Source organism: Vulpes vulpes, chromosome X (genome assembly GCF_048418805.1).
Source record: "Vulpes vulpes isolate BD-2025 chromosome X, VulVul3, whole genome shotgun sequence".
NCBI lineage: Eukaryota > Metazoa > Chordata > Mammalia > Carnivora > Canidae > Vulpes > Vulpes vulpes.
In genome coordinates, this window is record NC_132796.1 from 35,909,503 (window position 1) to 35,921,999 (window position 12,497).

General features: G+C 37.8%; 1 protein-coding gene across 21 annotated transcripts in view; it reads right to left on the reverse strand.

The window, feature by feature from the left end:
• CASK (calcium/calmodulin dependent serine protein kinase) overlaps positions 1-12,497 on the reverse strand; it is a 351,423-nt gene that overhangs the window by 23,249 nt on the left and 315,677 nt on the right. For 6 of the 21 annotated variants that reach the window (XM_072743834.1, XM_072743833.1, XM_072743831.1 and 3 more), the window contains 3 exons: positions 10,770-10,838; positions 9,311-9,346; positions 7,462-7,658 (listed from right to left, as the gene is read on the reverse strand). In XM_072743834.1, coding sequence (XP_072599935.1) covers positions 7,462-7,658; positions 9,311-9,346; positions 10,770-10,838 — 302 coding nt within the window. The remainder of the gene's footprint in view (positions 1-7,461; positions 7,659-9,310; positions 9,347-10,769; positions 10,839-12,497) is intronic. The other 15 variants (XM_072743845.1, XM_072743844.1, XM_072743842.1 and 12 more) reach the window with 3 other exon arrangements.

The following is a 12,497-nucleotide window of genomic DNA, read 5'->3' on the forward strand; positions in this document are numbered from 1 at the left end:
GGTGCTTTCCTAGGAAATGTACATGTATTAACTCATTTAACCTTCCTAACATTTAACATGAAATTGTATCACCACTTTACAGAGGAGGGGATCAAAGCACTGAGAGGTTAAGTAATTTGCCCCAAATCACAGTCTGGGATCAGAGCCCATGCTCTTGGCCAGTACATACTATTGGCAAGTTTCTTAGCCTTTTGGATGGCTGTTGTAAAGGATTAGAGCAAAAAAATGTAAATAATCTCCCCAGCACAGTAGATGCTTAATAAATGGTATTAATACTATATGGCAATTCTAGTCTAAGAAAAAAACCTCCACAATCAAATCCACTAATACTTTAAAAATTTTTTTATTTATTCATGAGAGAGAGAGAGAGAGAGAGAGAGAGAGAGACAGAGACACAGACACAGGCAGAGGGAGAAGCAGGCTCCATGCAGGGAGCCTGACATGGGACTCGATCCCCAGTCTCCAAGATCATGCCCTGGGCTGAGGGCGGCACTAAACCACTGAGCCACCCGGGCTGCCCTAAATCCACTAATGCTATATGGCAATTCTAGTCAAGAAAAAAAAAAACACAATTAAAACCACAGTTAGAATTACAATCAGAAAAATTTTAATTTTGTCCTATGTGATTATAATATTCAGCACAAATATTAAAAAGTTACTCTCTTAAGGTTTGATCTAAGCAAATATGTGCCTTTCAGGATATTGCCACAGGTGATTTTGCCTAACAATTTTGCTTGTGGGCCAACCAGGGGTCCCCTGAGTAAGCCACATATAAGGAGAATCCAAAATCGCCATCAAAATGACAAGTGACTTTCCTACAAGGTTGTAGAGATTTACAATCCCACCAGTGGAGTAGGAGAGTTCCTACTGTTCCACTTCCTTGTCAGCACTTGTATTATCAGTCTTTAATTTTAGCTACTGCAGCAGTTAAGTAATAGAATAAGGCTGTACTTTGAGTCTGCCTTTTATGGATTATTAATGAGATTGAGCACCTTTTTATAGGTTTATTGGTTATTGGATTTCTTCTTTTGTAATGTGTCTAAGTCTTGACCATTCTCCTTTCCTGTTGACTTTTTCTCATTGATTTGTAGGAATTCTTTATATGGTCTGGATATTACACCTCTGTTATATGTGTTCCAGATACTTCTTCCATTTTGTGGCTTGCCTGTTTACTCTTCCTTTGGTATACCTTTTGATAAACATAACTTACTTTAAGTCAAATTTATCTATCTTTTCCTTTATGGAAAGTATTTTTGATGTTGTTTAAGGAAATCCTTCTTTGTTCCTGAAGATATTCTTCACTATTATTTTCTCAAGGGTTTATAGTTTTCTTTCATATTTTGATCCTTAATATACTGGAATTGATTTTTGTATATGGTGTGAAATTAGGGGCCCTATTTTTTCTTGTCTTTTCCCCTAATAGCTACTTAATTGTTCCAGCATGACTTATGGAAAAAACTATCCATTCTTCACTAGTGACTATGTATGGGAGTGTTTTGGGATTCTCTTCAGCTGGTTTATTTGAACATCTCTATGCCCACATCTTTTTATCGTAATTACTGCAGCTTTATAGTAAGTATTGGTATCAGGTGGAGCAAGGCCTCCCTCCTTATTCTAGAAGAGCATCTTGATTCTGTGCATTTCCATTAAAACTTTAAAATTAGCTTGCCAATTTCAAAAACAATTAAGACTACATGGAATCTATGAATCAATCTGGGAGGAATAGACAACTTTACAATATTGAGTCTTCTAGTCCATGAATATAGTATTCTTTAATATCTCAATAAATGTTATAATTTTTCCTGTGTCTTGAATATCTTTATTTAGATTTGCTCCTAGCTTGTAGATTAAAAAAAGAGGTTATACAAATGGTGTTTAAAAAATTATTGTAATTTTTAGAGAGAGTAATGAATCCCAAATACCTACAACCCAGCTTTAACATTTATTAACTCCTGGCTTGTTTTATTTACAACCTATCCACCCTAGATCATTCTGAAACAAATCCAAGTTTGTATCATTCCCTCCTTAAACTTTTAAATCTATAGGTTCCCTCTCTCCTTTTACCACTTGCAATTTATGTGTTGCAAAAACTGGTTGGTTGTCCTATAGTTTCCAAGTCAGTATTTTTCTGATTTCATCCTTGTGGTGTCTTTAGTAAGTCCCTGTCTTTTGCATTCCTCCAAATAGTTAGATCTAGAGGTCTGATTGAATTTAACTTTTTTTTTTTTTACAAGAATACTTTATAGTATTAAGGTGATGCAAGTGGTGTTAATGTATGGTATGTAAAAAAAAATTTATTTTCTTGGGGCACCTGGATGGCTCAGTTGGTTGAGTGTCTTGACTTGTGATTTTGGCTCAGGTCATGATCTCAGAGTCCTGGGATTGAGCCCCATGTCAGGCTCCCTGCTCAGTGGTGAGTCTGCTTACCTCCCTCTCCTTCTGCCCTCCCCCTGCTTTTGCAAGTGAGTGCTCTCTTAAATGAATAAATCTTGAAAAATTTTTTGTTTTTCTCTTTGTTGTTGGTAAATAGAAATAAATTGATTTTTGTACATTGATTTTATATCAACCATTTTGCTGACCTCACATATAATTCTATAGTTTATCTGTAGATTTCTTTGAATTTCTTCACATAGAAACATATCACCTAAAATTATTTTTTTTCCTTTCTGATAGCATCTGTTGTAGGTTTATTGTAGATCCTCTCAATCAGGTTAAAGAAGTTCCCTTTAATTCACAGTTCGTGAGGGTTTTAATCATGAGTGGATGTTAAATTTTACCATGTGCTTTTTCTGCATCTACTGATAGGACCATGTGGATTTTCTTTAGTCTGTTAATACGATGGATCAACTTGATTGGTTTTCAAATGTTGAACCAGCTGTGCATTCCCAGTACAGACTCCACTGGGTCAAGATGTATTATCCTTATTAAATATTGCTGGATTCAGTTTGCTAATATTTTGCTGAGGACTGTTATATCTATGTTCATGAGGGAGCCTCGTCTGTGGTTTTCTTGGATTGCCTTTTGTGAATTTTGGTATCAGGGTAATGCTGGCATCATGAAATGAGTTGGGAACTGTTCTTTCTTCTTTAAAAGACTGTCCTCTTATTTTCTCCTCTTCACTGAGGTTTTTTTTTTAATCCTTTATTTTTTGGTTAGGAGAAGGACATTTATTGGGAAATACCGTGAACTCTCAGCAACAGCATCAAAGTCAATCTCCACATATTACCTAAGTGGCATACAGAGGAGGCTGAAGCTTTTGCATTGAGGACTCTTCCAGTACAAGCCAATATGTGCTGTATCCATAACTACAGCTTCTGTGATGCACAGGATCTTTGGAAGCATAAACAAAACCGAGGAATTTTTGACAGGTTAAAAGAGACAAATCCTGACCCCGTGAAGCTTATGGTACAGTCTATAGAGTACCTGGTACCTTATAACCAATGTTTTTAAGCTTAAAGAATAAAAGTTAAAAGTTCCCAATAAAAATTTGTGGTGTGGCTATATATGAAGCAGTGTCAGAGGAATGAAACCAGTCTTCACTAGCCACTCAGGAAGTGAATGTTATTTCTTTTAGCTCAGTAACTGCAGGAAAATCATGTTAGGATTTAGGTCAACCTGGAGGGAAATTTCAAACACATGTTTAACATTTTTATTCCTGACTTGGATGAGGGTCTGATCGGCAAGGGGAGGGATGACATATTTAGGGACTCAAAATATACTGAAGGACTTGACTGATGGGCCTTGTCAAGCAAGATGGAATTTAACAAGGATAAATAAGGTAAGGCATTTGGGTCCAAAAAAATTGATTTCTCATCTACAGGATGTGAAAAATGTCACTTGGTAGAAACAACTGTGAACAGATTCTGGGTCTGGCTGGTAGTATTTTTTCAAATCTTCCTCATTGACACTGCATGCCCACTGATATTCTACAGGCCAATGCAGTTTTCCAGCAAGGGCAGATGCTCTTTCTTGCTGCTGGGAATGCCTTCCTACACCTCTAATGTCTGACTCAGGTCTCAAGGCACATCCTGCCCAGTGGGCCCCTTCTCTCATCATCCCAGCTAGAATCCCTTTGTCCCTCTCGAGTTTGTTTTTTTCATAATAAACTGAACATATTTAAAGTGTACAGTTTCATCAGTTTTGATGTATGTATACACACATCTCTCCTCACTCCTCTGGATCCTCAGGCAACTAATGTCACTATAGATTAGTTTTGCGTTTTCTGGAATTTCATATAAACAGAATCATACAGTATGTTTTTTCTCTCTTTCGCCTGGAAAATTAGCATAATGATTTTGAGTTCTATCCATATTACGTGTATCAATAGTTCATTCCTTTTTATTGCTTCAAAGCATCCTGTTGTATAAATATGTCATCATTTGTTCATCTATTTACCTTTGATGAGAACTTTAAAAATTTTTAGTCTTTCTAATAGGTGTGTGGCCACTGAGGTTTGGTTACTGCGTTTTTTGTTCTTGACAGTTCCTTCTGGTTCTTCTTCCTTGCCATTAACAACTTCTCTATTCTCTGAAGATATGTTTCGATCTTATTAAATTGATTTTTAAAATATATGCACAGTTATTGAAAAACCCTGCCTCCTAATTCTAATATATAAAGTGGGTTTGTCTCTGTTGGCTTTTGTCAGGCAGGTCTGGTTTCCTTGTATGCCTGTGTGATTTTTGTTTTTTTGTTTTTGACTGTTGGTCCCTGCCCTAGTGAAAGTTTATGTGGAGTTTGAGGAAAGGCTCTAGGATGAGGTCTATCATAAAGTCTATCAGAGACTTTTTTTAAAAGATTTTATTTATATGACACAGAGGGGGGTGGGGCAGAAGTGAGCACAAGCAGGGGGAAGTGGCAGGGAGAGGGAGAAGCAGACTCCCCTGAGCAAGGAGCCTGATACAGGGCTTGATCCCAGGACCCAGGGATCATGACCTGAGCCCAAAGCACATGCTAAACTGACTGAGCCACCCAGGCACCCCTTGAGACTTTTTGTTTCTAACAGATGCTGGAAATCCCCTGGCCGTCCCAGGCTATGTGTATCTGGATACAAAGCTATTCAAGGCGGACCAGCGGTCACGATTTTTTTCAGGGAAATTTTATTTTCCTTTTATTTGTGTCTTTGGCTTTGCTTAGTGACAAGGCAGCCTTGTCTCTAGTCCCCAGCTGTTGAAGGGCAGCAAAGGCATACTTCTTTGTTTGCTCCTGCCTCTGCAGTCCTGACAATGTGGGATGGGTCTCCTAACAGACTCCCCCCAGCTTGTATAGGCCTTAGGTCTTAATCTTGATTCTCTGGCAGAAAAGTTTTCAGTAATAGATGTGTCCTCTTGGCAAAATGGGCCAATTTGGTGCTCTAATTTCTATCACTCTGATTAATGGCTTTCATATAAAAACAAGTCACTGAGTTGCCCAATACCTTTTTGGCTGCTTAATGCTTTTAAGGTAATTTTCAATAACATATTTTCTACAGCACTTTTCTTTTCTTTTTCTTTTTTTTTTCAGCAGGAGGATTGATTCAGATAACCTAGTCCATCATTATAGGAGACAGGGAGCAAATCTGCTTTTCCCACTGCCATTTCTCAGGGTTCCTCCAGAGGACTTTGGAGTTCTAGATATCAGTGAAACAAGATTTCAACAGATGATCTGACTAGGGAGAAGAGGTCTGGTATCTACAGAATTCTTTTAAAAAAATGCTTATCTGGCAGCATGCTAGAACACATTTTGTAAAATGTAAATATCACAAATGACATAATGACATCATCATCAAAGTGATTCAGAGATCACTTTTGTCCTGTTAATGCTTAAGCATGGCCCTTGAAATCATAGAAGAATAATGAAAATAAATTTCAATCATACTAAACTAAGTCCACTGAGTGGGAAGGAGCACAATATTTTGGCATATAATGGAGACAAGAACATATCTGTGACTCAGGGCCAGCTGTGATTATGGGGCCCCTGGTCCATCAAGAACTACAGTCCCTCACAGGAAAATAAAGACGTTTCTCCTTTCAAAAAAAAAAAAAAAAAAAAAAAACAAAAAAAAAAAAAGAAAAGAAAAGAAAAGAAAAGAAAAAAAAAGAAAAAACTTTTTCTTTCTTTCTTCTTCTTTTTTTTTTTTTTTTAAAAAAACAACTTTCTTAAAGTTTGGACTGCAAAGCAGTGCCAGATGGAAGGCTGCCTGCCACTTCCTCTATCCGGGTCTATGAGTCTCCGCATTAAATGATGGCATCTGAAGTTTTTATCAGTTCTGACAATCTAAATGTAAGAACGTTTTTTGGAAACAAAGGATAGCTAACAGAGGCAATCACGCAAAGGAAATTCACTGAGAAATCCCTTTAGTGAGAAAAAGGGGTGAGAAAACCATTATCAACATTTGTGGACTCAGAGCCTCTGGCGTCTGATAGCTAGGTTCCAGTATTTGGGGATAGACTGCCCCAATGTCTAATGGTTGCTGTTTTGGGTTGTGTGAAACAACCTCAGATAGAGTCATCTCCTTGCTAGATCTCTCACACATTGCCAAAATACCAGCCACAGCAAAATCACCAGCATCTTTCAAAACAGAGTTCAAGTAAGTGAACTGTAACAACAGCATTTGGATTTCACCAAAATAGATAGTAATACATAGTAATTTGGGACTCCTTTTCTCACAGTTCAAAATGGTGTTGAAAAGCTATCTGACTTTAACCTGTTTTCACTGCTTAAACTTTCCAACAAAGTAAGTGTTTTTAAAGGCTTGGCAAGGTAAAGAATGAAGCTTCTGGCTGCTTTTTTTTTTTTCCCAAAGGCAAAACCCATTTTTACCTTCAAATATCCTGAGCGACCCTGAATCATGGCCTTTGAGCTTTTCCCTGCTGGGGTGGGTGGGGGGTGCGGGGGTAGAATGAGAATGGGGAGACCATGCTAACAGGTAAGGAGAGGGTTTGTTTTAAAACCAAACCAAACCAAACAGGGGCATCTGGGTGACTCTGTCAGTTAAGCATCTGCCTTCAGTTCAGGTCCTGATCCCAGGATGCTGGGATTGAGCCCTGCATTGGGCTCCCTGCTCACCTGCTCAGTGGGGACTCTGCTTCTCCCTCTCCCTCTGCACCTCCCACTGCTTTATCTCAAATAAATAAATAAAATCTGTAAACAACAAAACAAAACAAAACATGGTTCTAAAAGGATTGAAGCAGCATGTGGGAGTGGGGGGCTCTAAGGTACCACGAGGTGACTGGGACCATGACCTGAAGCTAGCCGCTCAACCTCTCTCTCTCTTGACTTTCCTCTCCCCTTCTATGTAAAACTAAGACTTGACTCTAAGCAGGAATTTACTAGATGTTGAAGATTTAGAGTTCTTGGATGACTAATCTGAACTTTAGCTAGTGGAGGCAAATAGGTTTTACACAACAGAATAGAAGGTTGTCAAAAAGGATGGTCAGGGCTTTGCTTTTATTGTCAAGCAAAATGGAAGGAACAATAACATACCATTCCTGGAGCTCAGGAGAAGGAATGAGACCTGCAGTTCCATTTTTGGAGTTTTCCAGTTTACCCTGCCACCAGTTGTGATCATCCTTACTAATAATCTGGATAATGTCACCAACTCTGAATCGAATGCCAGCTTCTTTGCAAGGGATGAGGTCATCCTTGGCCGGATCATATTCAAATTGTGCTCTTACATAGATCTATAAAACAGGAGTTTGTAAGAAGGGCTGCCACGGCGATGTGAAAGCAAACAGCTCTAACCTAATAACCACACACCAACACTTACAATACAAACAGGACATTAGATGGTGAAGCCAAATGACGCATGGAGATAGGACACAGAATTGCTACCACTAGAAATGATGGGATACCTTCGATGTGTATAGGTTCATACCTTTGCTGTTTTTATTTGGAGGGAACACTTAAACAATTCTTGTTTAATAAAGATCAAGACTTAGCTTCTGCTTTTACTGTAACATAATAGGTCTCTAATTATAGAGACGCACGCTTACCATTTTTAAATCTGCATATATTTAGCTGATGTTATGGGCAAGTTGTCATGATCATGTGGCAGCTTTGTCACCATATACACAAACATTCAGGGAAAGTTTTAACCCTGAAGCAGCATGTGGTACAAAAGAAGCAAGCACTCTGTGTTGGCATCTTGCTTTAGTTAAAATGCCTACATGACAACTGGCAGCATGTCTACACACTGTCTATAAACTTAAATGTAATTTAAACAGTTTTTAAAGCATTTAAAAAATCATGTTATTAGGTTTGTAAGAAGGATTTAGGTTTTGTATTTGTATTTTACTCTTCTTAAAGAAAAAGGACATTGAATCCAAGCTTTGCCACTTGAAAGCAGCACAGAGCTTCAAGATATGCAGAATTCAAAGCTCTGAGTTTCAGGATATGTCAATGTAATTAGTAGATATTATAAAAGGAAACAGATTAGCCTACAAGGGGTTATCATATGGCAGCATTTTAAGAAATGCTAGATATCTAATGCTGCATCACTTATGCGGTCTTAAGAATAAACTATGGGTGAATTCTTTCAGATGCCAATTTGTGCACACCTTAAGGCCAAATCGGATTATTTCTGGACACCAAATTCCCATAAAATTCCCATAAAATTCTATCTCTTGAAATTACATTTGAATATTAATGTTTCAGTCACTGTAAAACCAACCTGAAGGCTTTGGAACTATTGTGTGATTATTCTGTTCAAGTTTTCTTATCAGAAATCCAGCCTATAAAATTAATATGTTTCTGCCTTTGCACCTGAAATCCATACTCTTAAAGTGCTGGCAAACTGGAAGCTGCTTGCTTGTGGCAGGCAGCACTTCACTTTCCCCATGTGACCCAAAAGAGGCATATTGGGATGGAAAGCCAGGATGTTCCGAGTTTTCATTGTAAATGGCTTTTAGATTTACACATGCAAAAACAAATTAGGAAAAAGCCTTGAAATTTTAAAAAATTACTGCTTAAACATGTTCATCAGCACATAGATTTTAGTTATTCTTAGAATTCTAGGAATTTTGTTACCTTTAACAATTTTTCCCCCCAACTTCAGAGGCAGGCCTGTAAGACCCCCTTAAAGGCTGAATTCTTAACCATCAACACAAGTTTATCAGGTTGAAATTACAATAACCATCACAGCTACAAAGATGTAAAGAAAAAAATCCTTATAGAAAATTAGTCACGTGTAATGTGTTAAAATGAAATGGTACAAGCTCTCAATGCTTAAATGTTATGGTCCAAAATGCAGACATTATGGGATGGAAAGGGTTAATAAAGGATTGGCTATTAGCAGCTCAGTTTAGAGAAGTTTCTATAGAGGGTATCTATTCACCTGTCGTCCTTTTGGTTGGGTAGTTGATGGCAAGTCCTGTAGAATAAAGCCAACCCAGGAGAAAAATTTTCATTTACTTTTCAAGAGTACAAGGTAATTTGTGTGTTCTGTTACAATATGGCTAAAAAATGAGCTAGATTTCAGTTGTAAAGAGATCATATACATTATTCCATTTCTCAAGAAATGTTGAGTTATCGAAAAAAATCAAACCCAGGCCATTTAGCAGCAAGCTGAGGAAAGCAGGTAAGTTTAAGCAAGAGAGAAAATGTGTTCTTAAGAAACAACTCAGCATCTTCAACACAAAAGCCACTGTGAGTGAAACAGCCCTACTGGAAACAAAACCAAAACCCCAAACTCAAAAGAGCTGTTGCCCTTTTCAACTTAGTCACTGCAATCATTGAAGTTTTGAAAAATTCAATGGCTATATGGATTTTCACCATCTTCAGAGTATTACATGTTAAACTATTATAAATGAATTCCTTTGGTAGCCTACTTGGAAGTTAAAAAGAAAGGAAAGAAAAATTTTCTTCCATAATTTCTCTTACTGAAATCATTCCAATTGAGATGATCTCTAAATTACTTAAAATTTTATCTGATTAAAGACAGTTGATGTGCTTTTTAAAGGGCACGTGGATAGCAAACAAGCGATACTGCTGCATTTAGTAAGACTCTGGATACATTTCAACAGCAATATCAGCAACTTAAGATTTTTTTACCCCAAAATATCAGACGCTTGCACCTTATGTGCTTTCATTTATTTAAGTAAATGAAAACCAATTCTTTTCATTTTTTCATATTTCAAAATGAACAGTTCTGAAAAAAAAGGTAAAATTCCAAGTTCAAGTCAAAATATCAAGTACTTTGTGTTAAAGATGTGATAACAGCGTGGCTTAAGTGCAGTTTGAAGCCAGTTCCTTTTGCTTTTCATATCCAGGCAAGGCTTATAATTCACAAAAATATGTGCACGTACCACAATAACAGAGGGCACACCAATTCATAACGTAGATAGCGGAAACTAAAACGTGTTGCTGATATCACTCAGAATAGCCAACTACAAAGCCCGAGAATACCCAGATGCCTACTCTGCAAAATCCTCAGGTTTCTTCATCTTTCTCCAATTAAAAAAGATATTTAGAAATTTCAACAGATTGCCTCTTATATATCCTTTGCGTAAGTCTGAGCAAAGTCATCAACGCTAGTGGGGTGACACGGAGATATTTTGAGAATGACCAAAGCGATCTTGAACTCCAGTTCTTCAAATTTAACTAATTAGAGAGTTTTTTTTTCACAAGAAGAAAATGTTGAAAAGATTTTCCAGGAGTAAACTGCATTGTAGCTGTAGTAGCCTTGTATATCGGCAGAAGACAATTTTTCCACTGAACACATGTAACTAGAACACTCATGGCAGGTGGCACCAACAAAATTGTCACACTTTGCTGTGTGGAGCTAGAGTTCTTACCGAAACAGAATTGTTAGTGCTGCTATGACCATTAGCTGGGGACTGTCTGGAAGTGGAGGGGGAATCTCTCTGAAATAAGACACAAGGTTCATTAACACAGAACACCAGCACAGAAACAGAGATATTCACATCAACAGTTACAACCACAGTCTGACAACCGTTTCCTCTGAGGTTTTTTTTTTTTTTTTAAGCGGTAAAGGTGCTATACTGACTTACTTGCATGATTTCACGGAAGTATGAAAAAATTTCTGCAGTCTGAAGATTCACGTATTGTAAGTGATGAAAATTTAGTAATTTCTTTTCTGTCTCCAACATTCTATAACCTTGGCTGACTTTAAGTGAGACCCAGAAGAGTGATTTGATATTAAAATCCTATCAAGGATTATAAAATGACAGATAATACTATAAACTGATGCTGAAGATCCCAACTGCCTAATTTTCATTCAAAATTAGGTACGAAAAGTACTTAATGGTTTTTAGGTACCTCAGTGTCAAAAATTACTGAATGACTCATTGAAGTGAAACAAATCTAAAAAAACAAAAAAGATTTCTCATGTTATAGTCACCTTGGAGTCTTTCCAGGACAGATATTATGAATAAAGGTAAAAGACAGACATCCATCAGAGAAGAAATCTTTATTCTTTAGATCATTTTAGGAGGTTGATTAAAACAATAACCTTGAGCCCCTAAAACTGCTCCGTTCCTGGCAAAAGTCCCAGGAAGCACAGCCACTCTCCCTAGATTCACGGTCCTCAGCCACACTCTCTATACTATGTGACACACTTGTGATCCTTTCTGGGCTCCACTCCCTTACTGTCCAAATCAGCTTTAATGACAAGAATGAGGAGAAGAAAATATGTATTATAACATTTTTGGTTTAGTGGAGTCCTTTGAAACCTTTGGGATGTACATGTCTGCTCAAATGACATTTCTTTTTGTCTAGAAAATATACAGAAAACTTCTAGAGCTTCTTAGCTTTCTGAATAATGGGGTCTTTTAGGGGAGCATTCTCAAATATTCATGAGCAGAGTGATTTCTAGGTGCCACCCCCAAAGACTGGAGTCAGTAAGGCCAGTGTGAGGGCAGGGGGTCTCCCCTCTTTTGCCTTTGGGGATGCTGATGCGGGTGGCCAGAGAGCCCTTCTTTGGGCAGTATTGCCCTGGCTGGGAAGAGTCCAACCACAGGCTTGGATTCGGCCAGAGCACAGGAGGGTCCAACAGGCTGGGTTAGGGGGAGGAGGGGAGTGTCATTTTTTCTACTATTCAGAGGTAAAGAAGGGGTGGGGGAGGGGCTCTTCTGATTCAGGTGTAGAATTTACATGTGTAGTACTGGTCCCACCCTAAAGCTAGTTCTACCACTTAAAAAAACACAAGAGAAACGTTTATATTAATGCCTAAAAATATCCCCTGGTTAGTTAGCCAAAAAGACAAAAATCAGTCATATTTACTAAATTTCTTCAGTAATGAGAAATGGTATGAAGCCCACCTACGATTTTAAAATATTGGAATGCTTCACATTGGGAGGTGTGTGTGTGTGTGTGTGTGTGTGTGTGTGTGTGACATTCTCTCTTTTGCAGCAAGGTTTGTTGTTCTAGGTAACAAATTTCAAAACTCTGAATCCTGGAGAAGTAGCTCTGCATTTTCTCTTGAAATATATTATTAATTGAAGTTCCATAAAAAGCCACCAAGAGGAGCTCACAACCTGATACAACAGAACCTCAACTGTCAT